General features: G+C 40.7%; 1 protein-coding gene across 1 annotated transcript in view; it reads right to left on the bottom strand.

Moving 5' to 3' along the window:
* The window catches only part of SRBD1 (S1 RNA binding domain 1), a 238,751-nt gene that overhangs the window by 211,518 nt on the left and 7,518 nt on the right, over nucleotides 1-19,715 (bottom strand). The window contains exons 3-5 of the mRNA XM_011935886.1: nucleotides 18,937-19,013; nucleotides 15,493-15,670; nucleotides 12,548-12,934 (exon numbers count right to left, since the gene is read on the bottom strand). Coding sequence (XP_011791276.1) covers nucleotides 12,548-12,934; nucleotides 15,493-15,670; nucleotides 18,937-19,013 — 642 coding nt within the window. The remainder of the gene's footprint in view (nucleotides 1-12,547; nucleotides 12,935-15,492; nucleotides 15,671-18,936; nucleotides 19,014-19,715) is intronic.

The following is a 19,715-nucleotide window of genomic DNA, read 5'->3' as shown; positions in this document are numbered from 1 at the left end:
AAAATTGATGTTAATTATAATATTGAAATACTAATTATTTACAATAATATTAAAAGATGATTTATTAATTATTTAAATATTTAATTATTTTTACGTCTATAGGTTTTAGCAAAATGTACAGTTAAGCAGAAAAGTTTACAAAAGTCAGCCTGGAAAAGAGAAAGAACAAAATCCAATGTTAGTAGCTTCCAAAAACCTAAGCAGCTCTTTCAAAGTAAAGAACAAAAGGAATATGTTGTATTATTATTTCAACCCTGAATGCCCAAGATCTGACAGAAACTGTGGTAAAAAAAACAGGGAAAATTTATTAAAGAATTATCATAATCAACTGATTACCAAAATCAAGTCCAGATACATAACAGACTGAATTTCAAGACTGCATATGAAATAAATGGCTAAACTCCAGAGACTATATATAGAGAATATCTCATTCATGGGGCATCTTAAATCCTAGGGTCTACATCTTGTCACCCATTATGATGGGTTAATGCTAATTCCAATAAGAATGCCAATTTCACATGTCTATCCCTGACTCTCTTCCACATGAGCTCCAGACTCATTTAGCTACCTATTTTGACATATTCTCTCAGAAATCTAATGGGCATCTCAAATCTTGCATTTCCAAAGTTATCTTCTTCTCAAACTTATTTCTCCTCTGGTTTTACCCATATTATGCTATTCAAATGGCAATTCAACCCAGAAAACTAAGAGTCTAACTCTTCTAACTCCTTCAACTCTTAAATCCAATCCATCTTAAGAACCAGTCAACTTGAACTGCAAAATATTTCCTTACTCTATCACTGTTCTTCATTTCTTCTGCCCCACACCCCAGTCTAGTTCTAGCCTGAACTAATGAAATAGCTTTTACCTGTTCTCCCTGCATCCAATTCTAAGTCTCATCTATTCCAGTATACACAAAGCAACAAGAATGTTATTTTCAAAATGTATACTGGATGTTGATCTGTCACTGATTTCCCATTGCATTTGGAATCCAAACTCCCTACCATGACCCAAAATACATCAGCCTCTCTCCAACCTCATCTTATCCAGTCTTTCCCCAGATCATTAGATGCCAGCCCAATAGCCTTCTCTCAGTTCCTAGAACAAGCCCAGTTACTTTGCTCTTAAGAGGCCTTCATGAGGCTCCTCCCTCTTTAGAAATGCTCCCGTTACTTTTTATCTTGCCTGACCCTCACAAAATCAACTCAATTTATATTTTCTCCCTCAAACCTGTACCTTTTCCTGTTTCCTATTCCAGTCCACATCATGTCATCTACCACAGAAACCTTAGGGGATACTGTGGTTATCTCCCACAATATTGTGACCACCTCTCTCCATTATATAGCAGCTACGTGGCTTGACAGCACTTGACCCTAACTCCAGCTCCACAGCATGTGGCTCAAGTAACCAGCTGTTTTCAGAATTAAGAGCCTGAATGCTGCATTGCCCTGGCCAGGGAGATTAGCCCAATCAGCATGAAGTTTAAGATTTGGGCTGGAACTCTGGACCCAGGTACAATTTCTTCCTCTGAAGAAATAGTTTGTAGAGGTAGAAATTCAAAGTTGTAGCCATTTTATTGTTATGAGGATGGTGGTGCTAAGAAAATAGTAGCTTGTTTCAGTGAACTGACCGAAATTTTCCTGTTACATAGATCAATAAATCTCCTTTATTGCTTAAACTAGTTTGAGATAGTTTTCTCTTATTGTAATCAAAAGCATTCTAATCAATAGCCTAAGCATCACTGTATATTCTCTATCACATCCCTCTACTCTGTCACTAAGGAGGCAAAAGGAACTTCTAAAATGTCTGTTCCCTCCCCCGTCAAGCTGTTTCCACTAATAGCATCTTTTATCTGAACTCATAGTAGGTTTTTATTGTTGTCTATGCCTCCCACCCATCCCATCTACATTATTACAGATTATATTTCTAAAATACAAATGCAATCAAGTCCCTTGTTTTTTTTCTTTTGTTTGAACTTAAGCTCCAATGACTCTTAGCTACCTACAGGTAAAGGTCTAACCACTTCCCTCTTGAGAGGCCTTCATAAGGCTGTTCATGAAGAAGTTAGCAATCTAGAAGGGAAGATAAAATATTAATGCAAATAAGTAAAAATAAAACAGCATGTGCCAGGCAATAAGTGGTACCATGTTTTTAAAGAAGAGAAAAGATCTCCCTGAGGTAATCAAGGCAGGCCTGCTGCAGGAATAGCATTTTGGTTGACCCTTGAAAGATAGGCAAGATTCTGAAAGACAGAGATGACAGGTGGAAACGACAGGAATGCTCATCATTTTGGAACTGTGTGATTGTTAGGGCAATCCATGGGCTCCCACTACCCATAAGCTCATCTATTGTTGAATAAAACAAACCTAAGACAGCTAAGACTCCAGACCCTGGATGGTAATAGGTCCTAACAAATCCATATGGCATCATGTATGTTATGGGAGTGTACAGTGCTGCTTATGCAAATTCGATCCTTGAAATTAAGGCTAACAAAACCACATACAAGCAGTCTTCATTTTGGGGACTCCAAATCACCAAATGTTTTCTATATTGATTCAGTTGAACATTTATTTTAGCTCATATTATATGCCAATAACCATACTAAGCCAATGATAATCAAGATGTAAAAAAAATCAAGTCCCTCTTCTCAAGGAGCTAATAAGCTAACAAAAGCAGACAGACATGTAAATTGTTGACATACTATATGGTTCATACTCTGACAGAAGTGTTTATACATTGTTTTAAGACCACAGGAAAGGTGGAAACATCGAACTCTGCAGCAATGGAAAAGCAACAAGAGAATGAAGGTATTTCCAGGCAGCTAAATGGGGAGGCAGGAATTCCAGGAACACAGAATAACACCAAAAGCCTCTGAGGAGAAACCACTGCACATTTTTTAAATTGCTAAATGTTCAGTAATGCTGAAATGTATAAAACTGCCTTTGCAAAAATCATAACTGAGAAAATTAATACAGTGAAAGAGATCCGACCTAACCAACTCCATCTTGTTCCTAACCTCCAAGCTGTCCTTGTCCATTCCTAGGTGTAGGCTGAACTAACTTTGGGAGGAACTTAGTTTATAGTTTAGCTTTGAAACAAAGACAATAAAAGCATGTTTGCAAAACAAACCCCCTTCCTGCCTGGGGACTAGATTACCTTTGCAGGACTAACAAATTAGCCACAAGAGTAGAAATTATGGTTCAGGAGTTGATATGGTTTGGATCTGTGTCACCACCCAAATCTCACCTTGAATTGTAATCCCCATAATCCCCATGTGTCAAGGGCAGAACCAGGTGGAGGTAATTGAACCATGGGGGTGGTTTCCCCCATGCTGTTCTCGTGATAATGAGTGAGTCTTACAAGATACAGTGGTTTTCTAAGTGTCTGGTACTTCCTCTATTTGCACTTCTTTTCCCTGCCACCATGTGAAGAAGGATGTTTGCTTCCCCTTCCGCCATGATTGTAAGTCTCCTGAGGTCTCCCTAGCCATGCTGAACTGTAAGTCAATTAAACCTCTTGGCCGGGCGTGCGCGGTGGCTCAAGCCTGTAATCCCAGCACTTTGGGAGGCCGAGACGGGCGGATCACGAGGTCAGGAGATCGAGACTATCCTGTCTAACATGGTGAAACCCCGTCTCTACTAAAAAATACAAAAAACTAGCCGGGCGAGGTGGCGGGCGCCTGTAGTCCCAGCTACTCGGGAGGCTGAGGCAGGAGAATGGCGTGAACCCAGGAGGCGGAGCTTGCAATGAGCTGAGATCCGGCCACTGCACTCCAGCCCCGGCGACAGAGCGAGACTCCGTCTCAAAAAAAAAAAAAAAAAAAACATCCCTGGCCAGGGGCAGTGGCTCACGCCTGTAATCCCAGCACTTTGGGAGGTCAACGCAGGAGGCAGATCACATGAGGTCAGGAGTTCGAGACCGGCCTGACCAATATGATGAAACCCCGTTTCTACTAAAAATACAAAAATTAGCTGGGCATGGTGGCACATGCCTGTAATCCCAGCTACTCGGGAGGCTGAGACAGGAGAATCACTTGAACCAGGGAGGCAGAGGTTGCAGTGAACTGAGATCGCGCCACTGCACTCCAGCCTGGGCAACAAGAGTGAAACTCTCAAAAAAAAAAAAACCCCTCTTTCCTTTATAAATTACCCAGTCTCAGGTATGTCTTCATAGCTGTGTGAAAATATACAAATTCAGGAGTCATGCAGCTGGAAGCTTCAGGATTTTAAAAATCCCCTAATTGCTCCTGGTGATAACATTCCTATTGTAAAACCTAGTATCAGTGCTTGAGATATTTTGCAGCCCCTGCACTAGATGGATCAGTCAGCAACACCCAGATTGATAACCTAGTTCATATGGTCCTGTGGCCCCCACCCAGGAACTGACTCAGCAGAAGAAGACAGCTTTGATCCCTATGATTTCATCTCTGACCTGACCAATCAGCACTCCTGACTCAATGGCCCCCTACTCACCAAGTTTTCTTTAAAAATTCCAATTCCCCAGTTTTCAGGGAGACTGATTTGAGTAATACTAAAACTCCGGTCTTCCATGCAGCTGGGTCTGTGTGAATTACTCTTTCTCTATTGCAATTCCCTTGTCTTGATAAATAGGCTCTGTGTAGGCAGGGGGTAAAGTGAACCCACTGGACAGTTACATGTACAAGGTGTGTGAAGATCAGGTGAGAAATACAAAGGTAGATGAGGCTACATGGTGAATTCTACAGAGTTTGAAATTGATATCCTATACTCAATATGAAGCTGTTATAGGTAGTTAGACAGACATGAGCATGGCAGAAGAGCCCCCCTCCCCAACTAGGAATGTTGGGGTGATGGTTCGGCAATCATCACATTGCCTCTCTAAAAGTGATAAATTGGCAGCCAGCCCCAGGAAGAGGCCATTTCCTGATGGTCCATACCTATTACACTAAAGTGTTAACTGAACGCAGACACTAGGGAGAAGCAACTTCCTGGGCATGCACATTGAGAAACAAAATGGTGGATATGGGTGTGATATGGGTTGGCTGTGTCCCCACCCAAATCTCAACTTGAATTGTATCTCCCAGAATTCCCACATGTTGTTGGAGGGACCCAGGGGGAGGTAATTGAATCATGGGGGCCAGCCTCTCCTGTGCTATTCTTGTGATAGTGAATTAAGTCTCACCAGATCTGATGGGTTTATCAGGTGTTTCCACTTTTGCTTCTTCGTTTTCTTTTGCTGTTGCCACGTAAGAAGTGCCTTTTGCCTCCCACCATGATTCTGAGGCCTCCCCAGCCATGTGGAACTGTAAGTCCATTAAACCACTTTTTCTTCCCAGTCTTGGGTATGTCTTTGTCAGCAGCATGAAAACAGACTAATACACAGGGACACACCACCAGAGAAGCAAATAAAGCCTCAGATGGTCTATGTACAACTTCCTAAACACACAGCACGTGCTCACCTCCCAAGCGTAAGGAAGGCACTGTACATGTGGGCAGCCCACTTTAAGGGAAGAATCACGGGAAAGGGGCCAGCCTATAGAGTCCTAGGATCAAAGTTAAACACCACACTTGACCTCAGTGCCTGCTTGGGTCTCTTCCAAGCATACTTTCCTTGCCTTTCTTTCTTGTTCTAAAGCCTTTTAAACAAACTTTCACTCCTACTCTGAAGTTTGCCTTGGTCTCTCTTGCCTTATGCCCCTGAGTCGAATTCTTTCTTTGGAGGAGGCAAAAACTTAGGTTGCTGCAGACCCTTACAGATTTGACATCAGTAACTGGGATACCTTCCACTGGTAACAAAGCCATTCAACAACGGATCCACTCCTGGTTTGGTTTCAGCTATTGAGTCAACCCCCTTTTCAAGAGTTGATGAGATCTATGAACTACAGCAGTGGTTTACAATGTGTGGTCCCCAAACCAGCAGCATAAGCATCATCTGAGAACTTGCTAAAAATGCAAATTCTTGGGTCCCAGCCAAAAGCCACTCAATCAGAAACTCTGGGGTGGGGGTTTAATAATGTGTGTTTTAGAAAAATTAGGCAAACAACAAAGAAACAACTAAAAGAGCTAAAAATAGAGAGCAAGTCTTAGAGTTGGGAAGGGGTAGTAGGGCAAAGAACTACTACAGTTTTCACCTATAAGCGATTCACATTTACTACTTTAGTATTTCTTAAAAATTAACTGGCAGGTAGGAATGAGAGTAAGGGGGGGAAAAATGCATTCTCAAGAATTTTTTTTACCTCTAAGACAGAGAGGCACTTATTTTGACTGTTGTCTTAGGCTAATTCCTCTATAGAGTCTATAATGTTCCAAACACTTTTACACAGTCAATATAAACTCATTTAAACTATATGAGAAAGGTACTTTATTGTTCCCATTTTACAAATGCAAAAACTGAAGGCCAAAAAGGTAAACTGCCCAAAATCGCACAAACTATAAAACCTCTTCAGCCGGGCGCGGTGGCTCAAGCCTGTAATCCCAGAACTTTGGGAGGCCGAGACGGGCGGATCACGAGGTCAGGAGATCGAGACCATCCTGGCTAACACGCTGAAACCCCGTCTCTACTAAAAAATACAAAAAACTAGCTGGGCGAGGTGGCGGGCGCCTGTAGTCCCAGCTACTCGGGAGGCTGAGGCAGGAGAATGGCGTAAACCTGGGAGGCAGAGCTTGCAGTGAGCTGAGATCCGGCCACTGTACTCCAGCCTGGGAGACAGAGCAAGACTCTGTCTCCAAAAAAAAAAAAAAAAAAAAAAAACCCTCTTCAAAAATTCAATTTACATGCCAAGCAAGATGATTCCTCAGGCATAATCCGCATGTGTCAAGGACACGACCAGGCGGAGATAACTGAATTACGGGGGACGGTTTCCTCTATGCTGTTCTTGGAACAATGAGTTTCATGAGATCTGATGGCTTACTGCCCTCTCTCTAAAACCTCCAAGAAAATGCTTTTTCCCAAAGTGTCCTGAGATTTACTCCTCCAAAAGGAAATTTCTATTTCCTCAGTTAAAAAGAAAACATCTTGGTATCAAGCAAATAAACTACAGCCTTAATCATCCAGGCAGCATCTGCATTTTAAAAGAACATCTAAGTTAAATGACTCTCTAATGAGTGGAATTGAGAGAATTTTCTATTCTAAATCACTCCCAAACCAGCAACTGGCCACCTCCCCTCTGAAAAGCTGTTGATTTCTGCTGTTCTCCTTACCCTTACCTAGTTATTTCACTGTATCACTTATTCTATTACACACACAAGTTTCCTTACAGACTGCAAAAGGAAAAACCAATCTATGCTGTTAGAAATCAGAAGAGTTGTTGTATGAGAGGGAAGGAGGACATGGAAAAGGGTATAAAGGGGGATTTTAAGATGTTGGTAATGTTCTGGAAGCCTGTTGCATGGTTACACTTCTGAACATCCTTGAGCTGTACATTTATGCACAATTTTCTGTATGTTATACTTCAAAAAGAAGTTGTTTTTTTAAAAGCCCATAATAAATACTAGCAACTAAATTATATTAACAAAAAATACCAATATAATTTCTCTTATTTAATTTCTCCTGGACAAATAGGTTAAACCTAATAAGTGGTTCCGCATTTATACACAGAATTGCACTGAGATACACAACTGAGAAATGCTGACCACTTTTTTGTCTCACTTATTTCCCCAATTTTGTCATCCCACGGTTTTCTTCACCCACATAACCCCACACAATCTCTTGCAACAAAGGGAAAATAGCTAATAAAAAAGGTTTTGTTTGCTTCTTCTCCCTGTTTAGCAAACTTTACTAAGATATTACACACGGCTGCTCAACTCCCCTACACTCACCACTCCCGAAAGAAACTGGACAACCACCACCTTTGGAGCAGTTTAATTTTCCCAAAAACTGTCTGTAGCTAGTCACTTCTTCCAATTCCTACAGTTCATGGTATCCATAACATATTTGCAAAATACCTTTAACAAAAACTTGTTTCTGGTTGCAATCACACAATTGCAGTTTGGGAGAAAGGGCTGAAAAGGAGTAGGTTGCTTCTGTCAAAAAACCTGGTGATCCCCAACCCCTGATCAGGAAATAAGAAACAAAATACATTCATGTATAATGTCTGTTAAAACATTATAGGAGGCCATTGTTTTGGATGAAGCTCCTGCAGTAGACCCCAATAGATCCTATGGTCTATAGACTAAAAATCAAAATGGACTCACCCTGGCTAAAGTGTTAGTCACCAAACTAAAACAAAGTTGTTATCTGACTTTCCAAGAAATCTAAAGAGTAACAGCCAAGTTCCCAAACAGGCCAAATTCAATCTTCAATGAGCATGATAATAAAGTTCTCTCTACTTTAATCCTTATACAAAAAGACTGAAGTAACTTCATTTTAGCTGTTATTTTTCTATTTTTCAGTCTCCCTGTCTCCACCTTACAAGGAAAGTAATCCGCGTTCTGTTGTTTCTGCTTTCATTAGTCCTATGTATAAAACCAACTCCCCTGCTCAATTCATTAGAACACTTATCCTATTTTATGAAACAAAGCGTTGCTTGATTCTAGAATCACACACTCAAATTAGATCTTTAAACTAAACTTGTAATTTTGTCCTTTTGACAAGCCTAAAACTAAATCAAGTGTTGACTATATATAGTTCTGCCTCTCCAAACAAGACAGTGATGTTCCTGAAAAAAATCTGTAGTTTTCAGAGTTGAGAAAAACACCTCAAAAGGAAAAAACAGAGGACCAAGTTTTATTGTGGCCAAGACCATGGGGAATAGTACACAAAAATGAAGGAAATATAAATGACATTTCCACATGTTCAACTAGTAATACCTAATAATTTCTATATAATTAAGTTTCATTAACCATTCCTTGCTAACTAGATACTATTCAGGAGTTCCCCAAAGAATTTGGACATACATTTTGTGGCAGATAATATGCATGTTACAGGTATTTCATTGAGTCTGGTCCATATCCAAATGTTCAAGACTTTTTCTGATTTTCTGGCTTGGTATTACTTGACTCTCATTCTTGTCAGTTCCCTCTTTTTCCAACATCTACCCCTGTTCTCAACCATGTTTACAAGCAGGAATACAGTTTTAAGACAAAATTACTTTCTCTCCCACAAAGTTTCTCCTGTTTACGGAGAAATTTTAAAAGTATAGGAAAGGAAATCCACATATATCACAAGAATTGTCTGTAAAATTCAAGTTAAAATTAAGGAAGGATAATTGCAACTGGTTAAATAAAAAGAACCCAAACATGTAAATTCACACGTAATAGTTTCCCAGGCAATTTCCCTAAACCCACCAGGAAAATGCTGAGCTTAATAGTTGCCATTGGCTTGCTCAGCAAAGGTGGCAGCATCCCAAAAACCACTTCCCAACTCACAGGCAAGGAGTGCCCAGATTCTCAAAGAACAGGCTTTCAGCTGTCAAAACTCACTTCAAAAAAGGAAGAAGAGGAAAAAAAAATTGCTTGGAATTAAAAGGAAAATCTAGTATGACTATAATTTTCAAAATATTTTCTAAGAGGGCAAAAGGCCATAAAATAGTTCTTGTGCCTTTAAATGAGACAACTTGCTTCCAAGTCACTATTCCCACAACACAACAAAGGACATTACTACTACTGGCTTACAAATAAAACTTTTGTTTCTTTGCTTTTCCTTTGTCACTCACCTTCTGGCAGCTGGGCACCTATTGCTTATCATACACTTGTCCCTCCTCATTCTACTCAGCAAGTCATTTTGCCTTTCTCTTGGAATGTACTTTCCAAAAGGCTTTGTTTAGCTGCTATTTTAGTGACATTACAGAACTCATTAGGGAACCCAGGTATTCATCCCTAACAAAACATTAAAAGTCTAGGTTAACGAATTGCAGAACAAATTTTCTTCTCTCAAAGCTCTGAAATCAACTTTAGTTATACCTATTAAAGAAGTGATGCAAACTAGAAACTAAATTCTACAACTACCTGGAGTCAATTCTCAGTAATTTCTCAGTAATTATTAACTTTAAGATGGTTTTTCTGAACAAACAAAACTGTTTTCTGTCTATTCTACTCCTATCTGTAAAGGATTTTTTGATAACCCATTGTATCTACTAATCCATCATGATAATGTATTAAATGAATATAAAGTGCCTAGTACAGAGCCGAGCTCATAACAAGTCATCTACAAATAAATGGTAAGTATTATTATCCCTTGTCAATTAAAGATCTGTAAACCAACACCTTAAGGTATTATGGTAAAAGAAACCTATGTAAATTTTTGCCAACAGTGGCTAATCATCACCTAGATTTATAAATTTACATTATAAAGCTGAACCCTGAAGCAGACATCTTCAGGTGGCCCAGAAATGCCCTCCTTTTCTCAGAGAACACCCCCGCCCACCCAACACACACACACACACACACACACACACACACACACACACACAGAGGTGGAGCTCTGGCAGCCGTATTTCTAAAATACGATGAGGCCTCAGCACCCCAGGCACTGGACCAGAGGTAGATACCTGACCCAAATTCAGCCAATCAGACTTTCTTCTTAAAATTTGGAACTGGAGGCCAGGTGTGGTGGCTCTTGCCTGTAATCCCTGCACTTTGGGAGAACGAGGCGGGCGGATCACAAGGTCAGAAGATGGAGACCATTCTGGCTAACATGGTAAAACCCCGTCTCTACTAAAAATACAAAAAATTAGCCGGGCGTGGTGGCACATGCCTGTGGTTCCAGCTACTCAGAAGGCTGAGGCAGGAGAATCGCTTGAACCCGGGAGGTGGAGGTTGCAGTGAGCCAAGATTGTGCCACTGTACTCCAGCCTGGGCAACAGAGTGAGACTCCGTCTCACCAAAAAAAAAAAAAAATTGGAACTGGAATACAGAAGTAACTGGTCAGTCTATGTAACTAATAAAACTAATGGCAAATAAACTAGGGAGCTGTCATTTTCTATCCTCTGTAAAGAAGCAAGGAAATCTTATCTGCTGAGAAAATAATAACTCAAGCAGAGAAGCAGCAGAAATTGGTGATGATAAGACACCAGATAGAGAGAAAACTAAGAGCATCTTCTCTGAGTCCTCACAGTTTCCCAATTTCTGGTTCAAGTCCTTTGGGAGACTTGACCGCATTCTGTCCCTTTTGTTCTTTGAAAGGTCCCTATGTCCTTCGTGAAAAACTCTTTTCTACTTAGGCTCATTATAAAGAAGTTTCTATTACTTGTAACCTAGAGACAAAAGGTTAAGGCAGGGCCACTTTCTATATCTCTTTCCCTGTAACACAGGGTGGGAAGCAGAGTCATAGAATAAGTAGCTCTTTACTGTGAATAACTTATTATCAAGTCTCAAAGACCAGAGACTTCACAGTCTAAAATTTCTTAACTTCCTCCTGCACACTGTCAACTACCAGAGGTGGATCTATGTCAGCAATGGAAATAAGCTTAAAAAGTGTTAGAAAAAGAAAAGAGAAGGGACGTGGTACACGTCCACCTGCCTCTGTAGGCCTGGTCTGGAACCAAGAACTTTAAGAAAGGCTTCAGGGTGAATCTGATGCAGGAAGTCCACAGATCACAGTTTAAAAACGCTGCCCTCTAGGTCTAAATGAACAAAGAAAAAGAAAGCATAGAACGGAGCCTAATTATACTCCGTTTTTCTAAGATAGCTTGGACTATTCATTCAGGAACAAGGTAAGAGGAAAAGTTGTAAAGCAACATTCTATTCCTTAGTGCACCAGAGAGAAGAAAAATCATGATTAAAAATTACCAGTGACATTTTACTAATAGATAATAGAAAAGGCAGTATGGGTACAAAGACATTCCTCTGAAGAACAAAGGTGACACACAGGCAGTCCCAGATTGAGAAGTGGAATCAGGATCCAGCAGAGGCCCTTGGCTCTACAGCCACAATCACAGCAAGGGAAAGAGTACACATCAGAACCACATGGGACAGGTAACAGGGAGGGAAGTCACCCCCATCTACTCTGAGAAGCATTACCACAATTTAGTCAAAAATGGTCCCGGAGTGTGCTCGGACAGACAAAAGCTCACAAGTCACTCTTCAGGTCTCTAATACTGTCCCCAAAGCCAACCAAAAAAACTGGAAGAAATCTGATTTCCCCTGTAGTAAGACATATAATTCTGGCATCTCAAGTTGGAATTCTCATAGAATTTCCTTTCAAAAATTGCTAGGTCTTGTAGTACATTACAACATCATACTAAGGGTTAACTAGATGTATGAACAGCCAGTGACCTAACCACCTACACTGCTTTTATAGGAAAATACAGTCCAAGTTCAAAGCAAAAACTTAACAAAGAGCCTGTGGGGGCCCGACCAGTTGGTAGAGCCTGTCTATATAGTGTATGTTCACTAAAACACCATGGCAAAGGCCAAGTGAGGCCACATATCTTAGCTGAAGAACTGATGATTAGCTACAACACAAAACAGTGTCCCCAAGAAAGTATCAAGTGGGAAAGCCTCCAGAAATCACTGGCAAAACTGAAGAGAGAAGTGAAAACCCCCAGCCCTTCCCTTATAGACAGTACAACCCCTATGCTAGTCAAAAAGAAAGCACTCAAACAAAAGTGACAGAAAAAGGCTGCACATACCTGTACTATGTCCCAATTCATTTCCACCTCCTCTTTAATATTATTGGCATTTGCTGGAAACTTGACAGGCTGCCCCTGAGGACATGTTTCAGTCTTCATTTTCTTTAAAGGGGACTGACCAAATGTAAAGTCATCTTCATTCTCTTCCATCTTGCATGTACCTCCCCACATAGTGCTTGTGGATGGTGTCTCTGAACTATTACTCTCACCCTCTAAGTTGCTGGCTTTGCTGGTTTCTTCATCAACTTTCAGTTTTTTGGTCCTTTGAGCTGCATGTGGCTGCGCTGAACATTTCCGTTTTGTCTTGGCTGTTTTCAGAGTCGGTACGGTATCCAATTCATTTTTTTTGTCTTCCAAAGCAGTGTCAGCAATAGCCACAGAGCTATTCTATCAAACCACAAAGAGAACATATGAGAATTAGAAGATAAAAGCAATTTCCAGGGAATATTACTCACAAATAAAAGTGAACAAATTATTGATACACACAATAACTTGGAAGAATCTCAAGGAAATTATGTTGAATGGGGAAAAAAGACAATCTCAAAGTTATATACTATATGAATACATTTATGTAACATTCCTGAACAGATTAGAGGTTGGCAAGGGTCAGGGATGATGCAGGGAGGTGGGTGTGGCTATAAAAGGGCAACACTAGGCATCCTTGTGGTAATGGAACTGTTCTGTCATGGTAGCTACACAAACCTACATGTGTGATAAAATCTCATAGAACCAAGTACATACATATACATACACATGAATGAATACAAGTAAAACTAGAGCAATCTAAGTAAGATCAGTGGATTTTATCAATGTCAGTATCTTGGTTGTGATATCTTACCATAGATTTGCAAGATGCTACCATTCGGGAAAAAATGGATAAAGAGTATATGGAATTCTTCTATTATTTCTTGCCATTGCATGTCTATTTAGAAATAAGCAGTTTAGGCCGGGCGCGGTGGCTCAAGCCTGTAATCCCAGCACTTTGGGAGGCTGAGACGGGCGGATCACGAGGTCAGGAGATCGAGACCATCCTGGCTAACAAGGTGAAACCCCGTCTCTACTAAAAAATACAAAAAACCTAGCCGGGCGCGGTGGCGGGTGCCTGTAGTCCCAGCTACTCGGGAGGCTGAGGCAGGAGAAAGGCATAAACCCGGGAGGCGGAGCTTGCAGTGAGCTGAGATCCGGCCACTGTGCTCCAGCCTGGGCGACAGAGCGGGACTCCGTCTCAAAAAAAAAAAAAAAAATAGAAATAAGCAGTTTAATTTTTTAAAATGAGTAAAGGATAGGTCTACACATGCCAAAAAACCAAGATGAAAACTTGCTATCAAAGTCAACCACTTAGCAGGGAGAAAAGTAACACTCATTCGCTCATACAACTCAACAGGCAACACATGCCACCAATTTCTGCTGAAGAGTAGAGGATAGAACACAGAATGACAGCAGGCTAATGTCAGGTACTTTTCCTTAACAAGAGTCCTCACAGCAGCCCACACAGGTGTCTAGAGGTGTAGGTGTAGGTGTCTAGAGACTACACTCTGCAACGCCACTGCCCCCCAATCCAAGTGACAGCTCAAGTGTGAAGAAATGAGACTTGGCACCCATCTTGGCACTGCGGATTGTGTAAATAAGACAAAGACCCTACCCCCAAGCTGGTCTGTTCTTCATTACCTAAGTGATGCAGATGGCACAAACATGAACAGTTCCCAAACCAAATATCAGTCAAAATTCTGTCTTCTCTTCTATCAAGTATTTTTTCCAGAATCACTATTAAGAATATTTAGGACTACAATAAAGAGCACTTCCACCCCAATGCCAACTTACTACCACCACCAACTGAACTTGAAAATAATGAACATTACAGAGCCCTCTGAGTATTCAATTTTTTGCCCAAAATAGAATGGATCAGAGCAGAGATATAAAGATAAAGTAACTCCCAGGCCTAAAAGAGTTGATAACCTAATCAAATGAATTGACATATCCAAAGAAAGTGGCAATCATAAAGGGTGTTGTCAGCCACAGAGGAACAGAAAAAGAACTGCAGAAAGCAAATATGATCAGCACTTTTTAAATAACACAAGAAAGAGAGGAAAGCTTCACAAACAAATTTTGAGTATTTTCACCCCAACAGTAAGAGAGCCCTGCTCTAAGGTGGATACTTCATACTGTCTCAGCTTCAAGCTATTAAAACATTCGATTGCCATTGTGACAAGCACAGTGCCTAAACCACAGTAGACATTCAATAAACTCAAATGAATGAATTTATCTCATCATACTATTCTGAGTCCATGCTCATCAAGTAAATTTCTGATTACTATTTAATTCCCTATTTAGATTAGCCTCCAAGGAGAGCAAAATGCCGGCCATAAGAATTTCACGTCTTTAAGATTATTATTTTAAACTATTAATTATTAAACCAGCACTCTGGCTGTATTTATCTCTCTTGTGAACACAGCTGATGTAAAAACACCCAAGAGAGATATATCTGTTCCCAAAATGGTGACAAAATCATGTTCCTAACTTAGAAACCCAGTTCTATCACTTACTATCTGTACACCATGAGCAAGTCACTTAACATCTCTTTCTTCAGCTTTCTCATCTATAAAATCAGCATAAAAGCACTTGCCTCAATGGTTGTTATAAAGATTAAGTAAGATCATTTAAATGAAACGCTGAGCACATTGCCTGGCTAATGGTAAGCACTCAACTATTTGCTAATGCCACCATCATTACCAGCACTAACACACCCAGACCAACTCCTAGGAGAGGGAAAAGGGAATAGACACGGAAACACAGTAAAGACCCAAAAATTAAGACCCATGGTAGGGAATGCCATTGCTGGCAGTTTTTGTCATTTACATGCCTTGTCCTACTCTGTAGAATAAGAAAGTAACATCACCAATCAGGAAGACACCACAGAGTTCCCTCCATCCAGTTATAGCACCTACCAGCTCCTCCTTGACAACGACTTCTGAGCCATCACTGATCTGTGGGGTCTTCTTCTTCACCCGAGGCATCCTCTTTGGTTTGGATTCCTTGGGAGGGGGCTGCTTACGGCTTCTGGGAACTTTCTTTTGGGGCTCCCAGGCACTATCTTCCTTGTCATCTTCTTTAGAGGCAGATGATCTAGAAGTAAATCAACAGAATAATCTCCAGGAAAATAAAAGCAAATGTCAAAGGTAAAAAAGAGATGCATGATTCTTGAAAAAACGATAAAGTAGGAGGTGTTTAATATAAAATGGAGTGATTGAGTACAGGCTGTGAACAGTTATTGCTAAGAATTGAACCAACAGAGTTGATGACAGATCAGTGTAAAAATACCGCAGTGTGCTGTAAATCACAGCTCTGTCTCTCCATTCTTTTCTCACCTAACTGACAAACACATACACACATTCATTCAAGACATAAAAAATCATTTATTACCTTAAGTAATTTACTGGGTCATGTCAGACCATAGTCAGCGTGAGCTTTTCAATTTTAACAGTGAAAAGCACTTAAATAAGTTCCCAACTACTAATCAGATTCATTTAAATTGTATTAAGTTATTCAAATCAATGAAAGGATTGAGAAATGGTTCTAGGAAACACCCTAAATTACATTAAAAGCCAGCACCAAGACCATTCCAACTGCTTTAATTAACCCTTTTTTCCTTTCACAGAATGGATTTCTTTCCTGATTAGATTGGATCAGGGGCAACTATGGTACTTTTCTAACAACCAAGAATCAAACTCACAGCAAGAGCAGAGAAAAAGCAGCCATGGGAACTCTGTTAAAGGACCATCATGCTCCTGCCAACCCAGTTAATTCCATTCATTTCTACTCTAATGTAAAAGGTCAATATTGGTGAGACTTCCTTTACTGAGATGAGTGAATAGGGAGGTCTGGGTTTTTTAATGTTAAGTTCTTCCTGGGGACAAAAACCTGACTGGAATTATGCTCTAGAAGAGAATAATCATGATAGGTCAAACTACTGGTGTTCTCTTCAGAGGTAACACTAAGCCTGGTAAGCAAAAACAAACAAACAATCAAACAAAAAACAGGAATCATCAGAATAACATAATAGCAATGGAACTGAAAGAAACTATAATTAGAAAACCAATGAACTAGAAAACTAGGGTTCCATTCCTCATACTATCATCAAACTGAGCAGGATGACTTCTTCCCTCCTTAGTCTCATCACCTATCAACCAGTATTACTGACTAACCCTATTTCACAGAGGAATATCACCAAGATTCAAGCCCTTTAGTTATTATGAAGAAAACACAAGCACAGACACATGAAGCAGTTCTAAGGCAGCTAGTCAACTCTCCTTCCCTATCACGTGAGCTCTCAGGAGCATCTGGCACTCACTTCTTAGAGCACATCCCTTATATACAGGAACCCCACCCCTTGGTTTTCATACTACTTCTTGGCAGCTTCTCTTTAGTCCTTTTGACTCCTCTTCTCCCTAATCTCTAAATGTTGGAATCCCTCGAGGCTTAGTCCTCAGCCCTCTCCTCCCTCTATGCTCTCTTGCCAGCTAATCTTTTATTTTCTCAATACAGGAATCTCTATTTTATTTTTATTTATTTATTTAGAGACAGAGTCTCCCTCTGTCACCCAGGCTGGAGTGCAGTAACGTGACCTCGGCTCACTACAATCTCCACCTCCTGGGTTCAAGTGATTCTCATGACTCAGTCTCCCAAGTAGCTAGGATTATAGGCATGCGCTACCACGCCTGGCTAATTTTTGTATTTTCAGTAGAGACGGGTTTCACTATGATGGCCAGGCTAGTCTCAAACTCCTGGCCTCAAGTGATCAGCTCGACTTGGCCTCCCAAAGCACTGCGATTACAGGTGTGAGCCACTGCACCCAGCTGGGAATCTCATTTTTACGTAGTATCTCCAGCTTCCCTCCTTGAGCTCAAGACTTGTATATCCACTTTCACCTGAATGTCCAGCAATCACATCAAACTCGCCAAGTCCAAAACAGAATTCCTGATTCCACCACTCTCACACCTGTTCCTCTTCCAGTCTTTCCAAAATGTCTGTCATTCTTTCATAACCCAAATCCAATCCAGCACCACGTCCTGTCCACTCTACCTTCAAAATATACCCCAAATTAGACCATTTCTCATCACTTTCACATCTAGAACCCTAAGCTTCTACAATAATCTCCTTAACTCATTTCCCCTACTTCCAGTTTTGCCCCCTATAGTCTATTCTCCACCAAGAAACCAGAATATTTTACAAATATAAACTAGGTCACATAACATCCCTACCCAAAACCCTCCAGTGTCCTCCCAACCCACTTCAAATAAAAATCTAATACCAGGGAAGATCAAGTTGGAGATACTGTATAAAATTGAGATTTTTATATTGAGTCATAAGATAAGATCAGCTACCAATGGGGAGGGGAGAGGGGGGAGGGGAGAGGATGTGGGTGGGGGGGCTTAGAATTAAGCCTTGAGGGATTCCAAAATTTAGAGGTTGGTGAGAAGAGAAGTCAAAGGGACTAAGGAGAAGGATCTAAGCCTATTAGAGCCAGATCCTACTCATTATAATCTCATGTCTTACCACTCTCTGCCTCATGTCTCTAGACTGGCCACACTGGTCTTCTTGCTGTTCCCTCAACACACCAAACATACTCCTGCCTCACGGTCTTTGCACTTGCTGCTTTCTCTATTTGGAACACCCATCCCCAAGATCTTTGCAAGTTGCACCCCCAAATCTCACCTAGATCTCTTGCCACATCTTCCAAAATAACTTTCTGACTACTGTATCCAAAATGCCCCCCCCCGATTGCAACCACTCACTATGCTCTCTATCCCCTGCCCTGTTTTATTTTTCATTATAGTACTTATTACCATAAATACTGTCAGTCATTTACTTAACAAATATCTTCAGAGCACCTAATATGACATTCTAAAGCAGAGATTCTCAACTGGGGATATCTAGCAATGTCTGGAGACATTTTTAATTGTTACAACTGGGCAGGAAGCTACTGGCATCCAGTGGGTAGAGGCCAAGGATGCTGCTAAAAATCCTACAAGCCAAAAGATAGCCCCTACAACAAAGAATTATCTTGCACACAATGTCAGTAGTGCAGAGGCTGAAAAATCCTGCTCTAAAGCAATAGATAAAACTCTGTGCGCTCATGGAGCTTACATTCTAGTGTAAATATTATGTTATATATTTAGTTGGTTACTTTCTCTCTCCTTTCAATACTTTATTAGCAGCACTAGACAGAACCTGGAACACAGCATGAGTTCAACAAATATTTGTTGTATGAATGAATAAAAAATAGTTTTTTCTACCCACATCACTTAAGGAGTTAGAAAGTGACAGAATGCATTACTCCTTACTAAAATATTCATCATTCCCCTACCCACATATTAAACCAGAATGCTTACAACTCAGAGAATGAAGAAAATTCATCTTTCGGTACCACACCCTGGACCTGTACTTTTGCTCTTCTTGGCAATGACATCTAGAAGAAACAGAACATAAAATCAGCAACACTTGAATATTCTGATTACTGGCTACAAATAACGGGTCATTCAAAACTAACACTTCATAGAAAAAAAACAAAAACAATGATGTTTATTCACAAGCCCAAACACCAGTTTCCCCTGCTATGTAGCTGTCAGTTAAAAGAGTAGCCGGCTGGGCACGATGGCTCATGCCTGTAATCCCAGCACTTTGGGAGTACAAGGAGGGTGGATTACCTGAAGTCTGGAGTTCGAGACTAGCCTGGCCAACATGGTGAAACTCAGTCTCTACTAAAAATAAAAAATTAGCCAGGCATGGTGGTGGGTGCCTGAAATCCCAGCTACTTGGGAGGCTGAGGCAGGAGAATCACTTGAACCTGGGAGGTGGAGGTTGCAGTGAGCTGAGATTGTACCACTGCACTACAGCCTGGGTGACAGAGTGAGACTCGGTCTCAAAAAAAAAAAGAGAGAGAGAGAGAGGAGCTAACAGTCTTCCAAAGTCTTCCAATGATTTAAAAGCCTTAAGAGTGTGGGCCATCTTTTGAAAAATATAAACTCCTACAGGCTGACTGTAGGAGAGTTGTGCACTTCATTTGTTAAGAATTGTGTGCTAGGCCGGGCGCGGTGGCTCAAGCCTGTAATCCCAGCACTTTGGGAGGCCGAGGCGGGCGGATCACGAGGTCAGGAGATCGAGACCATCC

This window comes from Colobus angolensis, unplaced genomic scaffold (genome assembly GCF_000951035.1).
Source record: "Colobus angolensis palliatus isolate OR3802 unplaced genomic scaffold, Cang.pa_1.0 Scaffold15, whole genome shotgun sequence".
Lineage (NCBI taxonomy): Eukaryota > Metazoa > Chordata > Mammalia > Primates > Cercopithecidae > Colobus > Colobus angolensis.
This window is presented reverse-complemented; position numbering and strand designations above follow the sequence as displayed.